The sequence below is a fragment of the Phaenicophaeus curvirostris genome, chromosome 1 (genome assembly GCF_032191515.1).
Source record: "Phaenicophaeus curvirostris isolate KB17595 chromosome 1, BPBGC_Pcur_1.0, whole genome shotgun sequence".
Taxonomy (NCBI): Eukaryota; Metazoa; Chordata; class Aves; order Cuculiformes; family Cuculidae; genus Phaenicophaeus; species Phaenicophaeus curvirostris.
Window position 1 is genome coordinate 63,345,436 of NC_091392.1, and position 27,702 is coordinate 63,373,137.

Here is a 27,702-nt window from a genome sequence, read left to right on the forward strand (position 1 = left end):
AATAACTGCTTAATTGACTTGGCTATCACAAGTGAGGAAATGAAACAGTATGCTTTTTTTTGTCAATTTATATGGCATATTGATTGCTTTCTAGCAATCATGGCAGTAAATGCAATTTTTTAATGAAGTATTTTTTATCAGACTTCTAGCAATTAAAACATTTTATCATTCTGTTTAAGTATTTGTTGTATTATTAGGTGTGATATATGTAGTTGTTTAATTTATTAGTGAAACAGCAAACATGGAGACTGATTTGTACAACTGCTTGTAAAATTAGGTCCCACAACTTTTTCTTGATTTGGAGACTTCAGCTGTTTAATGTGATTTTATTAAAGCTACAGAACATACATTTTCTGTAAAGATTTTGGGACTGGCATAGAATTTGAGAGTTTAATGGAAATATAGAAAAAAGCTTAGAGAATGGTGAAGTACAGGAGTAGGTGTTGAGAAGAGACATCAAGTTATTTGAAGGCTTGAAAAATGTCTTGCAGTGAAAAACTTAAAATAGAGTTGGCTGGAAATGCTTTGATGAAATGTTTTCCAGCTGATAATATCTATTCATCACGTTGAAACTCTCCTGGAAGGGATCAATTTTCATGTTTCTGGTTTCAAAATCTTTCCAACAGTTTCAAAGTTGTTATAACATCCTGTTTCATCATTTTCTAAATGAAAGAAAAAAAATTCAGTTCTAAAAGCCTTCCTCTCAAAACACAACCTAATTATGTGAAACATCTCTAAAATGAGCTGGATATATTGCAAATCCCCCAAAACTTAATTGCTTTTTGTTTTATTTTTTGTTTATTTCTGATACATCATCAACATTTTCAAGGGTTCTACTTTTCATCAGGCTTTGAGACTTGAGAAATGTTTTTTCCATCTTCTTTGAAAATTTGGCTGGTTCAGTTTACCAAGAAGGTTCCTTTAGCGGGGCGTGCTGTAGCATTCATATATTAAATTCACTTATGACCATTCTCTGGCACTGCGGCCAACTCATGCGTAGCAGCCTCCCTCCATGCTGTTAAAGCTTGTAATCTGCTGAAACAGAAGAGACACATCCAGACAGTCTATTAAGAATGATCACTGCCCTGCTCTAATTCCTGATCTGCGCACAGGAATTGGCTAGGAGGGTATGAACTGGTCCAGTTTAAAGCTGTTCCAGGGACTGGTATAGGCAATTCAGCTTTAAATCCGGGGTTTGTTTTTGGGCAGTGTTTAGTTTATTTGTATTCTGTATAGGCATGCCTTATGAAGCGTATGTTTTTTAATCTCTCAGACAAAGACATGAAAGAAGCAATGACTGTAAATTAGAACTACAAAAATACAAATCAGAAATACAAATTTGCAACAAAATGATTAATCATTGAAACAAGCTGTAAACTCAGCATCTCGTAATGTCTTCTATTGTTGTCAAGATTGAACAGTCTGCTGCAGAACATGCACAAGCCAAGTAAAAATTACAGGGTTTAGGAAGGATATCAGAGTAAACAGAAGATTAAACCAAATAGCCTAGTAATCTCTACTGGGGATAAATTATCTAGAAAAAAACATATGCAAAAGTATCATTTGCTTCTTGTCTTGCAATATTATTAGATATATTTATGCATCCATTAGTTTTATAGAAGCATCTTAAGTCAGAATTTGCTGTATAAATTTCTTATTCAGCTGATGTGTATTCCAAGGGCTACATTTTGTTATTAAACCACAGACAAAAAGGAGGACACCTTTCTCAGGACTGTCAGGATATGGTCAAGGAGGCATACTGCTGTTCAAAGCGGGACAGCCAAACTCTTTAAACAAGCATTTTCTCTGCCAGTTCCCCCATGACACTGGCCAGGATGTATCACAAGTAAGGTTGAACTGTACCTTTCAAATCTCCAGACTGCAATCATTTTCTATTTGCTTTTGCTGTTCTGTCACATTTTCATGTTGAATGGGCTTTAAGCTTAGTTAATAAGAGATGTATCTGGATATTATATATTAATAAAGAAAACATTCCCAAATTTTCTACTGGAATCTTCATCTCCCAAAGGGACCTGTGAGCTACATATTGTTTCATGGAGCTAATACATACATAGAGGACTATCTATCTTTCTGTGATCTCCTGGAAAAAATATGCTGGAACTCTTGTTGCACTTTTCCACTTGTTCAGTTTAGTAGTCTGTAGCCTTGAGCTATGGATACAAAATATTAACTGTTAAACTGTCAAAACTTTTTGTAACAAGCAGCAGCTGTCATTGCTTGAGGGACATTCAAACAAGGTTTATTGAATACTTTTAAAGGACGCAAAAGGCTCTTTTCAAAAGGAAAGGGATTATTTTAGTTATATTTTATCATATTACATGATACTGGAAAAATCAAACTGAAACATGTCACATAGAATAAAACTTCTCATTAGGGTCCAACTGGCATTTCTAGTCATCCACCATGTCCTAAAATACATATCTGTTCACGGAATTTTATTGGTGTGAAATCTGTTCTTCTAACTTTGGCAGTGCTACTGGATATGATAACTAGTTGTGGCAGAAGAAGTCAAATACAGGGCAGCAGGGGTCGGTAAGTGTACAGTATGGTCTCTGTACAGCTCAGGGCATTGTATAGTGTACTCTGAAGCCACCTGCATTTTCAGATCAGAATTTTTACATAACAATGTATGTGTGCCGTCTTGATCTAACAGAGTTTTGTTCCAGTGCTCAGGATTTAACCCTACGTATTTCTTGTTATTTCAGACTATATCCTATCTCTATTTATGCCACTTAAATGTTAGGTTTAAACATGTTTCTGAAGCAGTTAGCACAGAGAGTTGAAATCTGGCAAGTCCTGAAGAAATTTGTGTATCAGCCTGGTGGTTGAGAACTGGTCTCTCTTCTTGCGTACTAATAGAAAATGTTGACTGTGGTTTAACTTCTTCACCAAGATGTGTTTCTGAGCAGACACCCTTTTGACAGCAATAACTGGGTGTATTTGGGAAGTCTCTCACATCCTGAGTAGTCTGACTGGGTGCATGATTGGTGGTACAATTAGTGGCCCCTGGCTTGAACAATTAATGGAGTGCTTGTGAAATAAGTAAGAGAATTATAACATGTTACAGGTACAGGCTTAGATATTGAAAGAGGGGAAAAAATCCCCACTAAATAAGACTTTAAACCTAAACACAAGATAATGATACCTTTTTCTCCTTACCTGTGTCACTTTTTTTCTTCTCTCCATGTTTGTCTGTCATGATGATCTTTGTTTCGAATTCCTTGCAGACATCTCAGTTAGTCTGTTAGCAGTAGTCGTCAGCTTCTGTGGGCTCGCCTTGCTGGTGGTCTCTCTTTTTGTCTTTTGGAAGTTGTGTTGGCCCTGCTGGAGAAGCAAACCTCTCGCATCCAATGCCAATAATGTCCCACAGAGCAACTCCAGTGCTCCTACAGAGGTTTTTGAGACCAGTGAGAAAAAGGAAGTTAAAGAAAATGGGAAACCTACAACTAAAGTACTTGAAGCTGCGTTGAAAATTAGCCACACTTCACCTGATATACCAGCAGAGGTCCAGAATGCACTGAAAGAGCATCTGATCAAACATGCGCGCATGCAGAGACAGATCACTGAGCCCACATCATCATCAAGGTAAGTCAGGGGCACTTGTGTTTGTGGCACGTTTCCTGGGAATATGTAGAGCCAGAACACTCTGCTGAAAATTTCCAGGATCCTGGATTATTCACTGACTGCTTAGCAGTTACAGGTGAAACGGCAGTCATGTGAAGGCAAAGCCTCGGTGTCCTTTGAACAGAATATTCTGAAACATACAGTGTGCCTTCTACTGCTTTGTAAACTCATATGTTGGTACTTTAAGCATTTCCATTTTAGGATTTGTGTCCAGAAAAATCTGCCTCAGTGCTGTTTTTCAAAGAACTGCAAATCTGGCTTTTCACAGAGATATTTTAATAGATACAGCAACTGCTTTTGTGAGTGATAATTTCCCTCTCCTCTACAAAAATTGCAGATTTGTTGTTGATGGCACATTTCTTTAAGACAAGATTTGCCACTTACAGATAAATTAAAATCCACTCTAAGAACATAGATCCTTATGGACTGATCTTAAAGCAGTACCGAATTTATATAAATACTTAAATAAATGGCAAGCATATAGTATTGCTGAAATGATTTATTTAGAATTAAAGTGGATGATGCAAACTTTTATTCTGTCTTGGGTACTGCTTTATATTGAAAAGTAGTGAAGATGTGTGCAGTGACCTGTAGTTTCAAACAAGGTTTTCTTCAAGTACTGTCAGCAAATTTAGTTTATAGAAAACAAACAGTGAACTGCAAAGATCACTTTATATATCACGAAGAAAAAAAAAAAAGGGAAATTTTTATAAAAAGAGAACAGGAGAAATAAGTCTACAGGAGGCACTGAAAGTATTGCATAATGCCATAAGTAAGAAAACAAATACTTCATAGGGAGTAGCTTTTCCTCAATAAAACATTTGCTACCAAACACATGCCACCAAAGCAGAAAAAGAAAATAAGGTCACAATAATCTTTGGAGGCACAAGACTGGAGAAGACATGTGCTTTACGTTTACATGCATACAGCATGTACGTACAGCCCATACATGCAGCAGATACTTTGCTGGACTTCTGTGAGTCCCTGTGACAGCATTTTGCCAGCTCAGTGTGCTCATTGCGGTGATGAGTGCTGAAGTGCTTTTTCCAGCTATTCCAACAGCATGGAACAGCCAGCAGGCAACCACAGGAAGCTCCTATAAGTGAGAGCACTCCAGCCAGGGGAGATCTAACTGGCTTTGGCAGCTGAACCATCTCCTGAATTATGAGACAGTACAGCTGGCTTTAAGCCATATAGCCCTGGCTATGCCTGGCTCCAGCTACTGTATCTGTCTGCTAAGAGAGAGAGCATTCTGAGGAACATTTCCAAAATACTGGGACAACTTTGAAATTGTAACTGCTCTGCTGAACATGGAGAGACCAAAATTAATGCAACTTAGCATGACAAGGATGTTACACAACTCGCTGTTGCCTAATAGGATATTAATTGGAAGAGGTTTTTTCAGGTAAATTACCTACAAGTAAATCTGTAGGTTGTCGGGCTGTCTGACTTCCTGAACAGACAAGAAATAGCTGGCTGGCAAATGAACTTGAGTACTCCCTGTGGTACTATAAGGGAAGAAAGAGGTTCCAGGGACATGATCCAGAGTTACTTCAGGCTGTGGAAGTATTCCCATGGACCTCTAGAGTGATTTGGACTGTATCTAAATACACCTAAAATATCCATGAAGCCAAAGCCAGTCTTACAAAATTAAAACCTACCATCGCTCCTACTCTTTCTGCGTATGTTGTTAACTTTGTATGGGAGTTTTTTTGTTTTATGCTCTGTAGATTATCAGGGTTAAATCTCTCCCGAGAGGGACATTTCCTTTGCTCTAAGTAACCCTGATTGTCCCACCTTGGCCAAATAATAGTGTTTGGAGATATCAACTTCCTTTATAGTTTGCTGAAAAATTCTGCACCATTGCTTAAAACATGTTTAGAATGAGATGTCTTAAAAATTACCCAGAAATGTTTCTTTCTGTGTTCCTAAATGCATTTTTTCTATACCCCTGCCTGCCTTAAGGGAATAATAAACTTCTGACAGACCATATTAATTATAGCTGCCAAGAATATCATGTATGAGATGAAGGCTGGACATTTAGACCAACTTTCTGAATTGCTCCTCCCTCGTCTCACAGCATCTTGGACCACAAAACAACTGAAACCTGACTTTGGTGTCCTTCATTGTGGACTTCTAAATAAAGGGGAGCCATTAGCAGATACAGAAGTAAAATAACTTGCTCTTACACCATCATCAGCACTGCTTTGTTGTACTCAGGAGTCTTGAGTGATCCAGATGCACCGTCTCCTATGTGTATTCCATTGACAAAGGATCTAAGAGAAATGTTTGCTGTCTGGATTGTCTCTTCTAAACTGATCTGCCTGAGATGGAGCAAAGAAAAGGCTTGCAACCTGTTCTGTAATAGGTTCATGCAGTCATCAGTTCTTAATAAAAGCAATGCAATGATATTAAGTCACTATAATTGAAGCATAAGAATTTTAAGAGGCCATTCAGAACAATAATAAATTGCATCTGATCACTTTTTATAGACTGTATATTTACCATAGAGACAAGTTAGTGTAGGGAAACAATACCTTTCTGCTCAGTTAGAACTGTACAATTTTCATAGTTCCTAATAATATCAAAAAGACCTGAAGGCCTGCTTTAAAAAAAAAAAAGTTCTTTACTTCCTGATCCTATGATCCTAATTAACCAGTAAAGTATGATAGAGGAAGTCCTGTATCACTGGTGTTCATTTACATTTTTGCTGTTTCTGAGAACCACTCTTCCCACTACTTTGTGAAACTGTTCTGTAATATAGTTTATTGCTTCTAGGATATTCCTTTCTTCAAATGTATTTTCAAAGGACATGCTTTTTGGTCCTTAGCATTAGGTGGTTGAGTAGCTCATTATTCAACTCTTTAAAAAGAAAGTCAGTTCCATAGAGGAAAAAAGAAAAAAGTGAGGTGCTTGGGAATGTTAAGGTTAAAGAAAAACAAGGAGGTCTGTTGACTTCAATGTCTGCAATGAGGAGAGAGCAATGCTGATGTCGATTCCTGAATTTGGTCCAAAAGATTGGTCTAACGTCATCTAGGAAAGCCTGACCAGAGCCACCTCTAACAAATGTCCAGTCGTATCATAAATCAACATCCTGCCCTTCTCTTTCATCTTACATATGACAGCCTTACTGAGTTAGAAATCAGATTCATTCTATCTTTATTCCGATTCAAGCACAATTTTATATTAGATATTTACATGCAAATTTACTGTCTTTCAAAGTGTATTTGTTCTAAGTTAGGGAAGGCATGTCTATTACGAGAGTGCTACATGTAAGAGCCAGTAGAGGCTGAAGTGCCTGGATTTAAACACAGCTTTGCACACAGCTTTGCAGCATTTTCACAACCTGGTTGGCTGACATCCATGTACTTCATTAACACAGTCATTAATTCCTTTGTTACTGCAGAACAAAGGAAGATAAATATGTTGCCATGACAACAATGAAGCATCTTAATAATCAATGGACCAATTACTTATCTTGGTGAAATACTGTGACTCAGAACGATACCAGGCGCTATGTAATTAGGACTTTGGCTTAGTAGAGCAAAAGTGCTCCTGGTTCCCACAGGGAACAGCCATACAGCTGCACTGTCTTACTTAGTGACACCTTGCAATGACTGTGTTCACTAGAGGAACTTAAGTGCATGGCATTTGAAAATTCGAAAGAAGGTTGGTCTCTTAGAAATCATTGACTTGGGATTTTATATGTTACTTTTAAAAGTATTAACTCAGATCTTCATAACTGCAAGAGAAGTTGAGGAGAAGAGAATTAGTTCTGTACCCATTTTTCACTCAATACTACAGCTGTTGATGTGAGGAGCACTCAGGAAGGGCTACCTGGACAGGTTTCATTAGCACAGATAGAAATAGCAGTAATACAGGTCTTCCTGGACTTCATTGTGAGTCAGAGGTACTAGAGAGCTAGCATCTAATCTGCTGTATGTCCAAACGTTTATTGCCACTCCATTCTGGATGGGGTTGAGTTCCTTTCCTGTGTTTAACACACCTATGAAGATGGACTTCTCAGGGAACAAAGGCAGAAGGACTGCCCTGAAACTCTCCGAGGACAATGTGTTACATTTCTGAACTAGTTAGGGCCTTTCCACTCCTCACTCCATTCCAATGTGGACATAATATATTATGAATCCAGGGAGTTTTAATGTTTAAGAGAAAAGAAAATCTTTCAACTTGTCTGTGCAAAAAAAGAAAAGTAGAATATATAATGAGAGGGGTGTATTGTTCATCTAAATTTGAGATCAAAACACCTGGATTTTTTGGAGTTACTTCAAATCTAGACTATCAAGTTCTACCTCCTCTGTTCTTGTGTTACCTCTTCCTGCACCCAGCAGTACTGAAATAACCAAAAGGGGAAATGTTCTTGTATATTATTTAATGTCTGCAGATTACCATCTTGTTACTCTGCTCAGCTGAACTGCAGTAGTTGTGTGCTTCGTGCCTTCTGCGACCACTTCACTTACAGCAAAAATACAAATAATATCTATGAAATGAGTCCTGGCAGCTTTCAAATGGATAATTTGCATTTCTGATTTAAAGAAAGAGACACACAGCTGTGATACCTATTGTTTTCAGAACACAACACCACAGGGAAACCAAGTGATAAGGCAAGGCTGCATTTGACATTAATAAGTAATTGATTGCAAAAAGCAGAGGAAATTTTGACAATTAAATTATTTTTTAATGGCAACTAAATATGCTCACAGGAGGAGTAGTGAGCTTTTCCAGTACAGATTGTTGAGATAGTAAAGTACCAAGGAAATGTGAAAATGTCCAAAAAAAAAAAAACTGGACAGTGTGGTCATAATATCCACTGCTGATAATTAATTCTATGAAGCTCTTTGACCAGTGTTATACTTCTATGGCATGCCAGGGGTCTGATTTCACTTTTAGTAGGAAAGGCATAAATTTCCGTTGATGTTCATGAGTCAAGGTAAATCTATAAACACATGTGCTTATGCAACACCACATTCACAATTACAAGGTTTTAAATATATTTTTTTTTCTTGCTAGAAGTATAGGAATCAACTTTCTGATGCACTACACAGCTGAGTATGAGAACAGAAGGAAAAAAAAGCTATCACAGAAAAATGTTGTCCAAAACTTTGAAATGTATTGCAACTAGAACTATATGTCCCCAGCCTGTAGCGCAGTGTAGCAAAACCAACAGTCATCTATAAAATGTTGTAGGATTAGGGAAAGCACTATGCAGAAAGCCTCCAGACGTAGATCTGTGTGGCCTTTTCAAATGCCTTTCACAGTGATCAAGGTGAAGCTTGGTAAATATTTGATTGGAAAATCACCATGGAATGCCTCCAAAAAAATAAGAAGTACTGATGACAATTCTGCAAGTGATTTTTTTTCCTATCTGACTATACTGTACTCAGGCCCTAGAACAATGGAATCAAGCAATGCTGGAAGAGTCAACTTTTTCTGTGAAAGAGTTTGAATTCAGTTTCAACCACATAGCCTGAAAGCAAGGTTACAAATATGTGTATTGCCTGGACACTGTATGTCTCTCAAGCCAAGAAGTTCACTGTGAATGACCTTTTCCTCTCAAGGTTATTTTAACACTTGCAAAATTTTTGAGGGGGGTGCATTTTAAAATTACTTTAAGGATAGGAACACTTACTAGTTTTGTGTCCTTGTATTTTCTACTTAGTAACAGACAGGTCCTTTCCCAGAGATAACCGTGGCTCATTTTGTCTGTATGTGTGTATGTGTGCAGGCACAATTCTTTCAGGAGGCATTTGCCAAGGCAGATGCAAGTTTCCAGTGTTGATTTTAACATGGGGACAGATCCAGTTTTGCAAAGGGGAGAGACAACAACCAGCATTGGGAGAATAAAACCGGAACTCTACAAACAGAAGTCTGTGGATTCTGATGGACAGCAAGAAGATGTAAAAACATGTGGAAAACTTAACTTCACTCTCCGCTATGATTATGAGAATGAACTTCTGGCTGTCACAATTGTCAAAGCCTTAGATCTGCCTGCTAAAGACTTCACAGGAACATCCGACCCCTACGTTAAGATTTATCTGCTTCCAGATAGGAAGAAGAAGTTTCAGACACGAGTTCACAGAAAGACATTAAATCCTGTCTTTGATGAAACCTTTCAGTTTCCTGTAGCCTATGATCAACTCAGCAACAGGAAATTGCATTTCAGTGTTTATGATTTTGACAGATTTTCTAGACATGACATGATTGGGGAAGTTATTCTTGATAACCTTTTTGAAGTCTCAGATCTCTCCAGGGAAGCCAATGTATGGAAAGACATCCACTGTGCCACCACAGTAAGTAATATGTTACAAAAGCATTAATGTGATATTTCCTTTTCTATTTTGTAGTTTGTGGCAGAGCATCCTGTTTATCAGCAGAGCCTGGAACAAAAAAAGAAGTTGTCAATATTTTTCTTTGAGCACAGATACTTAGGAAGCTATAAGATTTGATTACTAAAAAATCTTCAGGGAACATACCGTCACCCTGATGGCTTACTGTGCAAATATGAATTAGGTTTATTAATTAAATAATACCTTATGGATGTCACTGCTTAACAAGAATAATTAACGTTTTCCTCTTAGCAAAATAAGCTGTCCTTCAAAGTGACCATCTATTAAGGAACAGGGCACATCCTGCTCTTGTTAGCAGGTTTTCATAGGCTGAGAATCTTGTGAAGGAAGAGAAAGAGGCTAAAAATACTTGAAGTCGAGAATGTTCTTTGTTGGTTGCCCTGCACTTTGGGTCCCCAGTAGATATATCTCTGTTGCTGCTGATTACTAGCAAAACTCAAGAAGCACAAACAAGTAGAGTTAGGAAATAGAAATTGTTTGTTTATTGTTGCCAGCAAGAAGAGAAAGCTCGTGCATGGATGACAGGATGAATGATAGGCTATCAGCAGGAAAATCACCAGTTTCCAAACATTGTCTTTACTAACCTTGAAATCCAAACTCATGTCATTTGGCTGGTATTTGAGGAGGGGGAAAAAAATTAAATGGCGGAGTCTGGGGGATTTTTATGGCTTGGTTTAGTTTTTTTTAACTACCATGCTGTTTATATAGAAGTTTTCCCATCCTTTGCTCTATGGAGATATCGCAAAACTGTCTCAGTTATCCCTGGATTTGAGCACGGGCTGAATTTCTGCAGCAGGGATGAACAGTGACAGAAGCTTCATACCTTCCTTCAATAGAGCTGGAGACTTCCCATGCCTCTTTTCCCAAATGTTTTTGTGCTGCTCATACCTGCTAGAAAGGGAAGTCTAAGACTGCATGACTAGAGGGACAAAGAAGACTAATACCAGTTTGAGCATAAGCAATCTGTTTGCTAAGGAAGGAGAAATGTTAGATAGCAGAGCATATTGGAGACAGTTTTTGAATGTGAATTCACAAAGCCAGCTATATTAACTGCTGGGTCTACTGAACTGGTATGCACAGCTTCCAGCACAGCTCCAGAAAACCACGTCTGTTTAGTTTGCTTTGTTTGATCAAGATCAGATTTCAGGTAAATTTAAGAATTGTTCTCAAGGTTAAAATTTAATCTGTTTTTAAGGTCTTGGAATAATTGCCCAGTAAAAGAAAAACGTTAAATTTTGTCTAGCTCTGATATTATCTTTAATACTCTAGTAATTATTTAAATGCTCACTGGTCCTTTGCAACAGGCCTCTGTGTGAGATTTTTAGATGATAACTAGAATGGTTTCAGCAAATTAGAATCTTTGGACAGTTCATCACTGGATTTGAGTAGATTGAAATGCCATACCAAATTATGCAGCTGGGAGAGAACCTAATATACATCTGCATGAAAATGGTTGCTAATTTTGTTGCTGAATTCTAATTCGGGTTTCTTCCTCGGTAAGAGTTAATACAGTAATGATGCTTAATTCACTCTGCTGGTCTGTTACTATGGATGAAGTTTGAGAGAAAGCATGAAGTTTTTAAACGTCAGCCTTTCAGCTGGTATACGTCAAAATATTCCATGTGTGTGAATAAGTTGTCTCCACTTAAACCATTAAAAATAAACACATGCGATTGAGATATCTTCTAGTATTGGGTGACCACATCATATTTCACGTTTCTGTACACTAATCTTGAAAAATTATTTAAGAAAGTGGTGGAATTATTTTTTTGTGGGCAGAATTAAACCCTCTTGCAGGATGTCCTGTTACTATACATGCAATGTGCTGCCTTGTGTTTCAATTCAGCCATTTCATGTCAATTAAAGTTGGTTAGAAGTTAGTTGGTTTCTAGTTCTGCCATTGCAGAAACTGTAAGATAAGGGAGCCAATCCTGCACAGGAATAAGCAGTGCATAAGATGTTAATCAATGGGGAATTACAATCTTAACCACCAGATGCAAAATTTACCAAAGACACTAAATTGCAATTAAATAACTAATGCCTGGCAGAGTCAATTGGACTTGGATTATGCCTTGGAAAAAAAGATAACCGACTGGTTCTACAATTAGTGCAAAATAACTGTACTCCAGGCAAGCATGCTTTAGTGTCCATAAAAAATCCTTAAAATACAAACCAACTGTCTCAGTGGAAAGTCCTTACTTACACAGTGGAGCACATGGAACCGAGATGCCATTCTGCAAATATATTCCTCTCATGCTTTTTCCTTCTTCAACTGTGCTTTGTTTTGTTGTATGTTCTGTTAAATTTTTCAGCCTTTTGTTCAGATGTGCTTCCTACACCCAGTGGTTTACTCATGTGTTTGCCAAATGATGAATGATGGAGAGCGTAGAAGTCATAGATGAAAGGATTGGTGAAAAACTTAAAAAATATAACAGAAGTAGCCTGTCCTCAGCTTTGAGTCTTTTACATCTCTTCCATGGTCAAGAACTGTCTATTCAGAAGGCAGAGTGAGGGTAAACATCATTACCTATGTGGAAAGAACTTGTTTTTATGACACAAGGCTCTGCAGTCTCAGAGTTGTACATGTGCTAGTCAGATTTGCCAAGGGAATGAAGTGCAACATTTTACCAGTGAAGGAAGTTACCATAGGAGATTGTGAGATTCTCTGCAATGCAAAGACTCTCTGTCAGTAGTTAACATAATTTTTAAAAGATTCTCTTTCACATTTATAAAGAGTTTTTAGTTGGTTCAGGAAATACAAAATCTGGGGGAAATCAGACTGGATGGTTGCACTGAGTCCTTTTGACCATACAACCAGTGACTCTGTGGGAATCCGCATTTTTAATACTTTTTTCTGTTCTGTAATTTTAAAGTATTTTATACGAGTGCAGGATTGGCCTCCCCACTTGCTCATTTTTGTTCTTATGATTTTAAACTACTGATAATTATTCATCTTTGGTATTTTGTATTTTTTCTTCCTTTAATTTTTCACCCATATCGTTGTTTCTTTGTTATATGTTATGTTGAAAACCTGCAGCTATTGTATAATACATAGCATGTACCTGTTTTAAGTGCTAAAGCATTTTCATTTCTTAAAGTTAAATTATCAAGGTAAATTTGCTGTAAAAGCAGTTGTTGAAAAGAAGTATCCTAGATATCTGATGATGGTAATATCCCCAAATTTGATTATACATGGATAATGGATTTTTCAATAAATAATCCATCATTTACTACTGTTTGTTTGATTAATTAAAAAATAATAAATCAAGAGGCAGCTTTGGACCACATGTGAAGGTTGTTCAGTATATTGGAATCCTGTAATTCTTAATACACTTTAGGAAATTATTTCAGAAGATCAGAGGCAAACAATATCAAATGCATTGTTCAGTCAACATACCTGGCTTCTGGTTTTGAAAAGTGCTTGTGAGTTTCTTGTACGTTTCTGAGGGTTTTGTACTATCAAAATATACCACATACCTTAAGAAAAGAAAACTTATTCGAATCGCTAATAAGCACTTAAGTGCAAATATTCAGTGTTGTAAAATTGTTTAGGCAAAAAGACCACCTCTTGTGATCTAACACTTTTTGGGTATAAAAGCTTATTGACTTCCTATAACACTTTTTAAAAATGATCGATTGCTTTGGAAATGTCTACCTCTAACATCATTACTTAAAAATACTGGCAAGTGACTGGGAGAAGCATTTTCTTTCCAAAGGTATTCTGCAAACTCTGTTAGTGTAACCAATTATAGGAAACTATCCAACTGGGAAAAAAAATAAATAGGGTTCAGAATTTAGATGAAAGCCATTTCCTGCACAGTGGCCGTCCCTTGAGGATGTTACTCATGGAGCTGTTATATATTTGTGGCCTCTTGAATTGTCTCTTGTAGGCTGACGGAACTGGATTATTATTTAGTTTTCCAACACCAGGCATTTCAGTGCTGCACTTTTCTCATTTGTGAAGTGGGATATAAAAGATGGTTTTATGATGCACGTGATGTGTGATTGCTGCTTCTAAAGCACTTGGAATATAAGTGAGTAGCAGTGTTGGAAAAGACAGAAGTGCTTAGATACCTTTTTTTTTAATAAATGGGACAATAACATTTGTCTCAGTAGATCTATCTCAAAGAGTTGCCGGATTAGGATGTTACAAAGGTAATCCTGCTAGCTGTTGCCATCTATTATGGAAAGAGAATCTTCTGACTGCCTGATCAGATAAGAATGAAGCCTGGCTCTGCAGTTCACCCAAAGCAATTGCAGGCAATAGTGGTATAGAGCTGACAAAAATTTGTCTTATGGCAGTCAAGTTTTGAGGCCACATGATAAAGATTGTCTTATTTCTTAGTGTTTAAAGAGAGGCACATCCAGGAAATGTTTTATCACCAGCAACATAGAGGACTGTGCTCTACAATTAGGTGTCCTCATCAAAGTGAATCTAGACTACTGTAGTTTCTGCAAAAAGTTTTGGCATCATGTTAAACCCATGTAAAAGAATAAAAGCTGGTCAGCACAGAAACATCATCTGTATGATAGAAACCGTCCCTTTAAAACAAACAATAGGTAGCAATTATAATTTCTAATCGGGGCAAGTGATACAAAGGAGTTGCATGATCAACTGCTGCTAAGTAGATGACAGAACAGTCTGGGTCAGTTCTCTTATAAAATGTGTTGAGGCTTTTCATTTAGTTTTGGAACTACTTTAGGGCAATAACTAGAAAAGACAATGGAGAAATGTTGGTTGCTGTCCAGCTACAGAAAGCTTGGAAGTTTTCTATTATTATTGAATTATTCTTTTTATTTGAAATGACAAGCTATTTGAATAATCTGCTTTACTAGAGCCAAACTGCTACTTTCATTCTGCCTTGAAAGTAAGAAATATTAGATGAATGAAGAACACGGTTTCCTCAAGGGAAGTAATATCTCTGTGTCCGTGCAGTGCAGTGATAGCTAGGCTAGGGTGCATGGCTTGACGGCTGCTGTGCCCTATGTGCTCTCTGAGTTTCTCACTGCAAATAATCTCTTTGCAGTCAATGTATTTCTGCTTTGGAAGAGCAACTTGATATGGGAAGCCACATTCCACATCCATTTTGATTCCTTCATGTACTGGTAGATGTCACGTTTAGTTCATATCAGTACCTCTGCTCTGTTAGGTGCTTCTGAAGCAGAATGGGCTTCCATGCTGCCTGAGAAGATGAGACTATCTCTCTGTTGCACGAGACAGATGGTTATGGACAGAGGGAGTGAGAAAAGAAGCACCCAGGAGGTTTCCTGCGGTGCTATTGAGAGCATTCAGCCTGCTGGACCCAGCGTACTATCTCAGGGAGTCCTCTCTCTGCAGTCAGGGCAGTAATCAGCAGCTGTGCTTACCCAGAGCAATCAGGGTGTCAGGAAAAACAGATATTAGGCCTCTACAAGCAGAAGAATCAGTCATAATAGAGCAACAGGCCCCAGTGCTTCCAAACTGTTTCCACCGAGGCCAGCACAAACACAAACTTCATTGATTCATTTCCCAGGACAATCAATAAGTGGTGCTGGGAGGAAGAAAAAGTGCCAGATTTGATATGCAAAGAATAACAGGAAAGGAAAATAAATATTAGCCATGCAGACAAGTTTTCCAAAGTAAAATCCCCTTGGAGGAGTGATAGAATCAGCTAAGTGTAACTTTTGACAATTTCTGTGATAGCATAAATGCCATCACATTCTAAATGCATAAAGAGAAAACAGACAGACTGGTATATATTCATACTGCTCTTTTCTATCATTTTTCTAACTCTTGATCTATACATCAAAACCAGAAATGTCTTAATACATTCTTAGGCAACTGTCTGATGGGACAGGTTTCTTCTCTTCTTTTCATCCAACCCCCAACATTTATCATTATGTTTTATTTAATCTCTGATTCTTGAAGCTTGAGGTCAGTAGTTTTTTATTGGAAAGCTGGAAGGTACATAAGGTGTTTCTAAACAGAACAAGAAAAAAAGAGAGAGAGGAATCTGTCCTCTGGGGAAATTACCTTCCTGCAGTAGTCAAGTAATCCAAAGGTCTAATTCTGGCAATGCTTTTTTTTTTTTTTTATTCAAATTTTCATGCTATCCGGAAAAGCAATTTTCAGTGTGACTAAAGGAAGCAGCTAAAAGTCTAGATTGTAAATGCCTCAGTAACTTCTTTGATATCTAAAAAATTATTATTACTTAGTACAGATGCTTACCCAAAATACAGCAGGAAAATGAAAAGAAAAAAATTGCAAATCACTTGTTTAGGCATCAAGTACAAAATGAATTCGTATCACTCTTAGTATTTTTGCAACGCTACTCCCACATGCAATCTTTAAGACATCACTTAAATTGTAATATTTAATATCCAGTAGCTCTGGATATTGAAATTTAGATTAAGAATTAAAATGATTTCTTACTGTGGATTATGATAATATGAATGATAATCAAAGTAACAACAGGAAAGGTTATTTAGGGAATTTGATTTCTAATGCAGTTTTGTTATTTTAACCATGGAAATCAATGACACACTCGTAACAATGAAAGTGTATAAGTTTCTTTGTTCCAGTAACATTTACATAGCTCATTCTAAGAATCTGTAATGAGTTGATATTTTAAGACTTTGTTTGAATTGTATATCTTGAAAAACTAGGAGGGAAGAAGAAGCAAAAATCAGTAAAATAATGATCTAGAGCTCATTTGTGATAAAAAATAATGCAAAAATGACACCTTGTTTCACATACTGACTCCCTGTAGGCTTTTCATTCCTGCTAACATAGGAAACCGGTGAAGGTCTTGGAATACAGGAGGAAGTCTATACAAGTTCTTACACTGTCAGTATAGTCAGTAAATGCTTTTTCCTGTTCAATTCAGATTCAGGTGTGGTTTCTTGTGTGGGATAAGAATTACACTATTCAAAGAATCTGTATTCTGTAGCTAAAAAAACAGAAGTTCATCTGAATAACTGACATATGCATTTGAGGTCAATGTTTTCTTTGCTTTATTTTGTTCTAGCATTGCTGTACAAGAAAATGGATTGGATAGTGACGCGGATTGGGAGCCATAAAAATAACTGAAGCTGGTATAGTGCTTACCACTGTTCCAGTTCCTTAGTTCTGTGTGATGGCTTGTGTACACAAAAGGGAAATAGATGAACAAGAGACATGCAGTACCAAGAAATTCTTCCTTTTGGATTAGTGCAGCTGTGCTCAGTGCTGGTTTTTCTTTATATGTTATTGGAAGTCAGTGCGGGGGAGTCTTTACAAGCATCTGTAAAGCTAGTTGTTGATCGAAATCTAAGTTTAAGAAGAATTCTAATTTAAGAAGAAAAAGAAAAAACTCAAAGTAGAAAAAGGAAAGAGATAATATTTCATGGGAGTTACCTAAGCAATGTGCAGTTCTAGGTGAATGTGATGAACATAAGACCATGTGAAGCATAGTTAAAAATGGTAACATGAATGGTAACCACTGGGTCCAGGCTTGTGTCTTCTGAGCTGTGTTTTGTTTGAGGTGGACTGTAATACAGATATGATAGTTGAGGGCAGCTTGTGCTTTTGCTTCCTCAGATTTGCTTGTACTGAAAGGTCCCTGTCAGATGACGTGTGAACTTAATTATCTAGCGTATTATAAGGTAAGAAAAATACAAAATTTCTAGAGCACTGGGATTCTGAAGTAATTTGAATCCTATTTTTAAATCTGAATTAAAAACAATAATTCTTAAGGATCCAGGGCATTTAAAAATGTTACTCATGATTATCAATGCAATAGACTGCCATCAGAAGTTTAAATACTCAGCCTTACTTTGTTCATTATCTAAGTCTGCACCTATGTTTTCAACCCCAAATTCTTGAACATCTAGGGCTCATGTTAACCAAGAAAGTGCATGGTGGGAAATGGTGATATACCAGGCATTTTACCCAATACCTAGTCTCTGATGCTGTCATATTTATATGCATAATTTTAATCATAATCCTTCAAAAGTACATTTAAAAGTTCATAAGTCTTGGGCTTCACCCCATGCAATTTTTTTCAAAAGAGTGTTTCTTCACTGAAAGGATTGTCAAGCATTGGAACAGGCTGCCCAGGAATGTGGTTGAGTCACTGTCTCTGGAGATATTTAAAAGGCATGCAGATGTAGTGCATAGGGACATGGTTTAGTGGTGTAGTTGGCAGTGCTAGGTTAAGGGTTCGACTCAAGGACCTTAAAGGTCTTTTCCAACACAAACAATTCTATAATTCTATTATTTTAATGATGTATTTTAATATCTTAATTCTCATTTGCCCTATGTTTTCTAGAGCTCCTAATTAAATGTAGTCAGTTCACCCAAGTATGAAGAAAGGCCACCAATCTCAGCCCAGTAGAAACAGAGTAAATGTATTAGGACTTCATGTTCCTTACTAATGAAAGAGTCACTGTTGACTAACTATCAGTAAACATCAGACACCACAACTAATACCAAATTAAATTAAAAAGATAAAATCATCAGAGTTGTTTCAAAGGACTCATATTTGAATTTAATCTGAGGATCGTTGGAACTCCTCATATGTTGCGGCAGTCTATGAGAGCCAAGTCTATCTACCAGGAGAGTTAAATAGTGTCCGTGGAGTAGTTCAGGGTAATTACTAGTTTTATTTCTAACCCTTTGATCTTACTCATAAATGTCTTTGAGATAGACAAGAGTTTTTATTTGAAATAATATCTATTCTAGTCTACTGCAGAATTTATCTGTTGTTGTAGTACATGGAGTAATGAGTGTTGTTCTACAATATGAAAATCAGGCATTTCAGGGCAGCACAAGCAACAGTTTTTGTAGTCATCTGTCATGGGTGTCAGAAAATTCCTGCATAAGTAGTGAGGTGGTAGAGAGCCTTTTCCCAGTACTAAAACCATTACTTGACACTTCAAATTGGGTAGTCAGTACATAGGTTATAGCGCTCTGTTAATTTCAGTGCTTCTGCCCTTTGGACATTCTACTGTGTGAAGTAAAAAGATTCCTCTCAATTGTTGTCCAAGCCTTTGTTTTTTTTCATTAAGACATCTTGCTTATTCATTACATGGTCAAAACCACTGAGTTTGATTACAGGGGAGCTCTTTTCAATGTAACTTCAGTACATGGTCTTCAGATAGGAAAGAAAAAGGACTGAACATAAGACTCAAATCGTTGGATTTTGTTAGGCAGTGATGCTTTTCTCTGCTCTTCAGAAAAGTACAGTAAAATAACCACCTGATGGAGTTTTGCAAATATTTAGAGCAATGCTTCTTTTAAAGTATATAAGTCATAGTAAAAAGTCCGGTCTGCTGTTTTCTTGTATATCATTTGAGCTCACCCAAACCTGTTGAGTTACTATCCAATTTCTCTTCAAAAAGAAAAAACCAGAATACTCAGGTTTGTACTCTCATCTTGCAAAAACATGGGTTTTTTCCTCTATTGACCTACACAAGCTTTCTCTGTGGAGAAGTAAGAATTGGTCCTTTTTATGAGCTGCCCACTGTGTTTTATGACCCAACCCATCTTCATCCCCCCTCTCAACACAGACCTTAAACTTTTAAGCACTGTATATAAGGGGATTACATTTCCTTTACAGACAAAGGAATGAGATCTCTGACAAATGGATATGAAGAACAACAATCAGACTCAGAATTCAGAAAGTAATGCTAGTAACAGAAGCTGTACTTAAAGCAGACTGAAATATGAAAAAAACCTATAAGAGAGAGAGCACTTGCCACTAATGAATGAAAGGAAGAATTTGTTCAAGTTTTATTTGTATTTTCTGAAACAGAATAGTGAGTTTATTAATGCACTCTATGGCACAAAATTCTTCCCTCTGTGTGGCAAAATAAGGATTGGGCTAAGGAGATGTCAAATAGTTATATTTATCCTACGTGGATTGAATGAGCTACATAATTTTGAAATCCTGAGAAATATAAAATTATGAAATCTTGACAAGCATGAAATTTACCCACAAGGCATGTTCACCTGCTTATCAATCTGTTAATTCTCAGAACATAATCCCAGTAAAATGCCTGAACGTAGAAACTGACCAATCTACACAAAAGTCAGTAATTTATTAACAGTACAACAGAGAATTTAAAGCTATCATAAAACTGATTTCTTCAATCTAGAGTCTGCAATGCAGAGAAAAATAAATAAAACAAACGAACAGCGGAAAACCCCTGAAGCATGTGGTTAAGTCCATCTTTACTGAAGAAATATCTTCCAGCTTAGACAGAGCATTAACCCAAAGGAAATCAATAAAATTGTTCACATAAGCAGCTGAAAAATGCAAACAATAAGCCCCAGCCTGCCTTATAACTACAACCAATGTATTTGTCATCTACACAGCAGTCATTACTTTAATATGTATCATTTAAAAATATAACATGCTTGCCTTCTGGTGCTAGAACAGCTGTACCATACCAGCAGTTCACAAACGAATTTGTACTCTTGTGGTAGCTGTAGGTTTGACAGACACAATATTGAAATTGGGATATTAAAAATAAGTTTTTTAGCAGTAGCCAAAGAAAGTATTTTGAGATCGTGTGCTTGAGAACGACTGCCATATAGAAATGGCTTCTTTACATGTTTCTTACAAGCTCGTATTTAAATATCCTGAACTGTTCTTAATATGCAGTGTTCTTTGGTCTTTGAGGGGGAATATTTGAAATCTTAGAAGAATAGGAATAATTTAGAACATAGCTGTCATCTAAGAAACTAAACTTTTGTGGTGTTAAGATAATTGTATGACTGTGAGGAAAGAAAAAGTAAGAACTGGTGGAACCTCTCTTCCTTAGATTGCATTTCTCAAGTTTTGTAGCATCTGAACTCTATTAGCAACATCATATTGCATGAATTCATAGTGCATTATCTCGATGCCCAACAGCATAATCTCTGTGAAGATTATGGTCAGGTCTCTTTCTAATGACTGCTTTTCTTTTTCAGGAAAGCATAGATTTGGGTGAGATCATGTTTTCCCTCTGTTATTTGCCTACTGCTGGGAGAATGACATTAACAGTCATCAAATGTAGGAATCTCAAAGCAATGGATATAACTGGCGCATCAGGTGAATCTACTTCTTCTTTAAATAACGAGGCATAGTCTGTTCAGGAAGGAGACTAATAGGAACTCCTTAGCTTTGGTGTGCTTACCATGGTTGTTAAGTGGAAGTAGCGTAAGAATGGGTATAGGTCCTGTTCAGATCTACCAGCTATCTTTGGTATGGCAGTCAGTATGTCTGTTCAGAATGCCTATATATTTCCTTCGTATTGACAGCATATTGAAAGGAGTGTTGCCAGAGTCACAAAAATCTTTGTAATTTTTCTCTTATCAATTGTGACATTCCTGCAAAAAATATTGCTCTTATTCTCTGCATTTGAATGACATTGAGTCCAAATGCCTAGAACTGATTATGTGTTCTTCAGATCCATACGTCAAAGTATCACTGATGTGTGAGGGTCGAAGACTGAAAAAGCGGAAAACAACCACAAAGAAGAACACGCTCAATCCTGTTTATAACGAGGCCATCATCTTTGATATCCCTCCAGAGAATATGGACCAGGTCAGCCTCTCCATTGCAGTGATGGATTATGATCGGTAAGCACAGTTTGCTCTCTGAACATTAATATTGAGTGAGAAGTTACTTGATCATTGTAAACAACTGTTTTCTACCTCTCTGAACTTTCAAGTTAGTTTAGTGTCACAAAAGATAAAGCCTTTGAGTCTTTTCATCGAGAGGTTTAAAGCTTCCACACCTTTTAGAGCTCAGGCCATTTTATCAGTGTCATAAATAACTGTGACGAGGAAGAAACATGGCTCAGTCTTCGTATGGTCCACTAGCATTCATATATATTTCTGTACCCATCTGGTTGCTGGAATTTTTAAAAGCTTTATAAATCAGGTATGTCTCCATTTTAAAAAGGCCCTCACACCTCTAGTTTCTATTTGAGTATCAAGTATTGGATATCGAAGAGAATTTGGATAACTAAAAGAATTGGATACTAATTGCATTAGGTCCTAAATAATCCTTCAGTTGACTTAATAAAGAAGCTTTGTAGCCCTGGGGTTCAGTCCTCACTTATAACACATATAAGCCTCAATTATCTGTGTCCTTACAGAGAACTGACAGGATGACACTTCTGCTTAGCGTGGCTCAAACACTGCAGGTTAAACTAGACAGTGACTGACAGAATCATGCCCGAGCTAAGACTGCTTTATTCAAGTGTTATTAGTAATGAGCTCTTGAGATCAGAGGCCAAATAATCAGTGAAAGTCCAATTTAGTAACATGCAACTTCAGATTGTTTTTCCTTGCCATTGAATTTCTGATCATCCTCCAACTTCTGTCAGAAGGCTTTGTCAGGAAGGCTTCCTCAGTCAGATGTGAAAGGGGCAGTGTGGTGTCATTAAGGACAGAAGATCCCAGTAAACTGCACACTTCCAGTCCTCTTTTTCAAAGCATTTGCTAACAGGAAGTTAGGAAGCAATATTGCAAGATATATGCAATTACTTTCTGGAGTGCCTCAACAAGTTTATGTTGTTGTCAGAAGCATGGAGAATTGAGGCAGAGCCTATTACTGCTGTACCCTTTGCCTTTCATATTTTTTGCTGAAGTTCCAATGACTGCATCAGTTAGAGCTGAGAAATATCGTGTGAAATAATATTTGAAACATTTGCAGCAGGAACCATACTCCCTGCCATCTTCCTTCAACTTTTTCTCCCACTAAATTTAAGTCTATTTTCCTTCTAGATCATGTGGTATATTACGGTTCTTTTCTGTTCTTGTGCCATTTATGTTGTAACCTCTTAATGACAAAGGTTAAGCTTAATTTCTACTTTCATGGCTACTAGAAGCACTCTGGTAGTGGCTGGAGAGTTTTGATGCTACCATTACAGAACTTAATATTACTATACTACTACTGAAACTAATATCTATAATAAATAATGTCAAACTTTTGTGCATGTATACTGTGCTGCACTAAACCAGTAAAGTGAATTATATATCAGATATTATTAAAGCTATTTTTATTTAAAAAATTCTGCCTCTGCAATTCTCAGTGTAGGGCACAATGAGGTCATTGGTGTATGTCGGACAGGAATTGATGCCGAAGGACTTGGAAGAGATCATTGGAATGAAATGTTGGCTTACCCACGTAAGCCAATAACTCACTGGCACCCACTAGTAGAGGTAAGAAGTAGCAAAATCCTCTTCTTTCAGTATATTGAAAGGTTTTGTCTCTCTACACTTATGTGCCTCTGAGAATCAGGAAAATTTGTGCAGTGTCTATGGAACAACTATATGATCCTTAGCACAAACTAAATCTAGTTGCATGGGTTTCTTGATTACTTAAATTTACCATTTGAAAAGTTTCCATGTAACACTGTAACATTAAACAGTTAAGACATTTTAAATTTCCAGAGATTATGATGAAGGGCTTTCATCCAGTTAGAAAATATCATTTGCAAGTATTCCAAAAGCAATCATTTCCTATTAAAAAATCTTTAACAGATCAGTTATGATTTTAGAATATTAGTCTGAAACTGGCCTGCTAATTAGGCTAATTTGAGGCAGTGTACCAGCAGCTTCCTCCAGAGATGCTCAGACACCTATTGGAAACATATGCAGATGCATGGGTGATTTGATCTCCAAGTTCCTGGGCTTGGACTCCTTCAACCTGCTGTGGCCACATCTGACTTTTTTTCTGTATACAAGATGCTCACAGTTTTGGATTCAAAAAGATTCATGTTAAAGCCTTGAGAAGCATCAGGCTTTACTCTGGGACACAGAGGACACACTGTTTAGCCCTCTTTAAACCCAATCTATGTAGAAAAATTAGTTGCTGTTTGGGTCATCAAAGGCCGTTTGGCTTCCCTAGTGTGTAGTACATGTCTGCACAGCATTTCCAGTGACAGGTAGAAAAAGCCCAATAGCAAGGTTTCATTAGAACACTTACAATGTGAGGGCAGGGAAATTGAGTGCAGCAGAGAAGCCTCTTTTCAGAAGTTCATGGCTTTCTCTGAATTATGTACCACTCCTGACTGGTGAAAAAAATCCACTCCTATGGAATGAGTCAGAGGCATTTTTAGGAGCTCACTTTAGGAATTTTCGTTCCGTTATCAGTTCTGCTGAAGACTTGGATCTAGAAAGTGTCTAGATGTCATTCAGATTCTTATGTAAGGGACTCTCTCTTCATCTGAAATGTGTATGATGTGTGGCCAGATATGATGACATTTCTAAAACTAACACTTTTCTTGCAGTTACCTGGCCGAGCAACCAGTTTTGATAGCCAGGGATCTTGTTCATCACCAAAACCACCGCTTACACCCTAGGAAACAAGAGCAGATCCATCATGTTCAGTGTCCAAAGCTCCCTTGTAGCTCACATCTACATAAACAGAAGGTTTGGCTTCCGCGGATGAACTGTATCCATATTTTATTATTAAAATACATTTTTCCTATTATAAGTCTTATATTACAGTTTCTAATAATATCTTAATGTATGAATGAAGTTGACTTGAGCCAAATATAACCCTTCCTCATATAAATTCATTCACCTGTTTTCTCACTGACATATATCCAGTGTCCTACCCAAGCAGTGTTTTGATATGGCCTGTATCTTTGCATAAACAAAAAAATCAGAAAAAAAAAATCCCGTAAGCAATCCAAAACCACTGCAGCTTGTAATGCCTAATTCTTTTGAGGGAAAGCAAATAGTATTATATAGCTCTTGTAGTAAATTCTTCTAAATTGCACTAAATCTTGTATATGACTTCTCCAGGTAACACTTCAAACTGAATGTTGCATGAAAAAACAACTGTTGTCATGTTTTGCGTGTTTGGAAAGTCAGTTCATTCATTGGGCAGGGAGGAAGGGCTGATCAAAAGCCCACTGAAGCTGATGAGAAAGGACCCTTCTGGATTCACTGGGTCAGTCTTCATTGAACAGGTTTCACAACTGGATCTATGCAGTTGTTATCTTCCAGCAAGCAAAACGCCTGCTGCCCCTATGGGAAATCTTCAGCCTGTGCAACAAAACAACCGAACACATGCCCAGGCAGGTGGCTGTACTCCGCAGCTCTTTTGTTTCAGCTACCCACCAGCTGATGAAGAGCTAGCTTGGATTTCTCTACGTGACACCGAACAGCACATGTATCTAGAATGAGTTTTGTGGAAGTTGATGTATCTCCACAGACATGTAGTTGTCTCCTGATGAGGTGCATCCGGGCGCTTCGAAACACCCATTTGCTGCTGGCAACATGCAGGCCTTATTCGGTCTTTATGCAGGTCAAACTGTAGGTGGGAGAATGCTCTAAAGTAAAGAAATTTATTTAAGGCATTTTTAGCTGCTCAAAAAATGATCAAGACCTGCAGTTACGCAGTAGATTTTTCTGATTAGTGATTTAATTGTGACAGTATTAAATTTCTTTGAACTTGTTTTGACTCAGTGAATAGCTCATGTGGACTAGTTTCTGGTGCCACGCTGGATGCTTCTAGAATTTTGTGCCAAATATGAATTTGAGATATGTTTTGTGTCAATATATGGAGAGATAAATCAAAATGTTACAATTTTATAAACTAGTAAACTCATTTATTAGAATACACAGCAAATGCAAAAAAGTACTGGTTGAAGTAAGCTCTTTTAAAAACTGGAAGAGCTCTATGCATGATATTTTGGATTTATCTGTCTTTAGCACTACATTTTACCTCAATCAGACAGTCATTGTCCTTTTTTTATTTTTCTGGGTTTCATTTCTTTTTTCTTTTCTGCGAAGAGCATGACAAAGACTGAATGATTGGGCCTGACATTTTGAAAGCTGAACTGCAACTAGAATTGGGATGGTGGCTTTTTTTGTATCTTTGTAACGTATAAAGAATACTATGAAGAATGCTATTTTCCATAACAGTGTTTTTAGAGAAGAAAGATGTCATACACAAGGAAAATGCCAATGGAAGATTGTTTGGGGATAGCGGAAGAATTATTTAGAAATAATCCAGTTATGAAGGAAAAGGCAGTTCAGACAGACTTCTGAAGATTTGTTTTGACTTGGTTTGTTTGCTTGAAGATCCAGTTCCTCCATCCCACTAAGTAATCTCCAAGATAGTCAAACATGCCATGAAGTGTCTTAACTGCTCCAGGACAGTTAGGGAGGCTATAACGTAAGAGGTGTTTCTGAAGCGAAAAAGGAAGCAGGTTTTATACTTTGCCTCCTGTGTCTACAAACACAGCAAGCAAAAATAAAGCTTTCAGGCATTCTTTACAAATTAAAAAAAAAAAAGAGCCCAGGTTTTTTTAATGTCTGTTCCGGGTTGCTATTCATGACGTCTAGATGTAGGCACAGATAGTTTTTCCCAAATAGGGTTGATAGTGCTGAACACTGATCCTTCCTGCTCAAGACTGTAGTTTCAGCACCATAAGTACAGAGCAGCCTTACAGAATTTCATTCGTCTCTTTGCTGTCTGGCTGAGTAAGTTCTTAAAAAGGAGAACAAACTCTTCTCTGTGGGTTTTCCTTCTTCCCATCGTTGTTATCATCATGAAAGTTTGTGGCCTAGATAATTTTCATCATGATTTTGCAAGGTTGATATAGAAACAGATATATATATATATGTGGAGATCAAAAAACTATTTTGTGTATACATTTATCTTAATATAACTTATATCTGCAGTGGCCTTTGTGGCCTAGAAAATACTTTTTGTAATGTGGTACTGTAACAGTTAACTAAATATTCTTTGCACTTTTTTGCACTTAATATCCAAAAAGCTAGCAATTTCACAATCAAATGTAGCATAAGTGTTCAGCAATGAGCAACATCTTTTTAACTATTTCATTGTTCTCTATGCGTACCCTGTATGCTTCATCATAAGTAGTAAGGTATTTCAATATTTGTTTTCTTAAATTTGAATTGTTGTCAAACACCAAAGGAATAGTACTTCAGTTTGTGCCCTTCTGTTTTGTTATTTTTTATATTGTTAATAACAATAGTGAATTATTTCTATGTCTAAACTTGATTTATGAGTCCTCTGCATCTAGGAAAAATAAGTCTATAAAATTATCAAGACATATAACTTAAAAAATGCTCCCCTAATAATTGTTTTTAGCCCCTTATCAGTTATAAATGGAACTAATGCAAAAGATTCTATTTTTAAATTTTTTCTACCGCTCTTTTAGCTGTCTTACAAGACAGGGTATATGTTTAGTATAACCAACCCATTGCGTTTAGAGCCTGGTTCACAAGTTACTCACTGAGTGTATTCAAAGAAACCCTAAGTGAAAACTTTACACAGTTTTAGCAAATGAATATGTTGCTTTATGTGTCTATTCATTTAGAAATTTAAAATACTTTAATTTGGAGAAGTTGTAAACTCCATGCTCCCATCTGAATTGTTTGTTGTTGTTGCTTATTTACATTTCTGCCATATCACAAATATTAGCCTAATTTGAGCAAAATCAAATCTGGCAAACAGTTGGTGTAAAATATATTATGGCAATTTTACAACAGTTTGAAAAACTCACATTCCTAAAAGCTTGAATTATTTTTGTTGAAATGTTTTACTGGAAACAGTAACAGTACTTAATAAGAATTGTATTTTGTGCTGCAGAGCTTTTTTTATACTTTCACAACAGTAAACCACAAAACTGTACAGAAAAAGTACATGATAGATTAAGTGGTTCCAGGGGAGCTGTTACATTTTTATATTTATTTTCA

The 27,702-nt window shown here is 36.9% G+C and overlaps 1 protein-coding gene across 1 annotated transcript in view; it reads left to right on the top strand.

Annotated features, from left to right (window-relative positions):
* SYT10 (synaptotagmin 10) overlaps positions 1-24,460 on the top strand; it is a 33,411-nt gene extending 8,951 nt beyond the window's left edge. The window contains exons 2-7 of the mRNA XM_069859982.1: positions 3,249-3,606; positions 9,389-9,953; positions 20,944-21,064; positions 21,423-21,594; positions 23,055-23,184; positions 24,255-24,460. Coding sequence (XP_069716083.1) covers positions 3,249-3,606; positions 9,389-9,953; positions 20,944-21,064; positions 21,423-21,594; positions 23,055-23,184; positions 24,255-24,326 — 1,418 coding nt within the window. The 3' untranslated portion in view covers positions 24,327-24,460. The remainder of the gene's footprint in view (positions 1-3,248; positions 3,607-9,388; positions 9,954-20,943; positions 21,065-21,422; positions 21,595-23,054; positions 23,185-24,254) is intronic.
* The last annotated feature ends 3,242 nt before the right edge of the window (positions 24,461-27,702 follow it).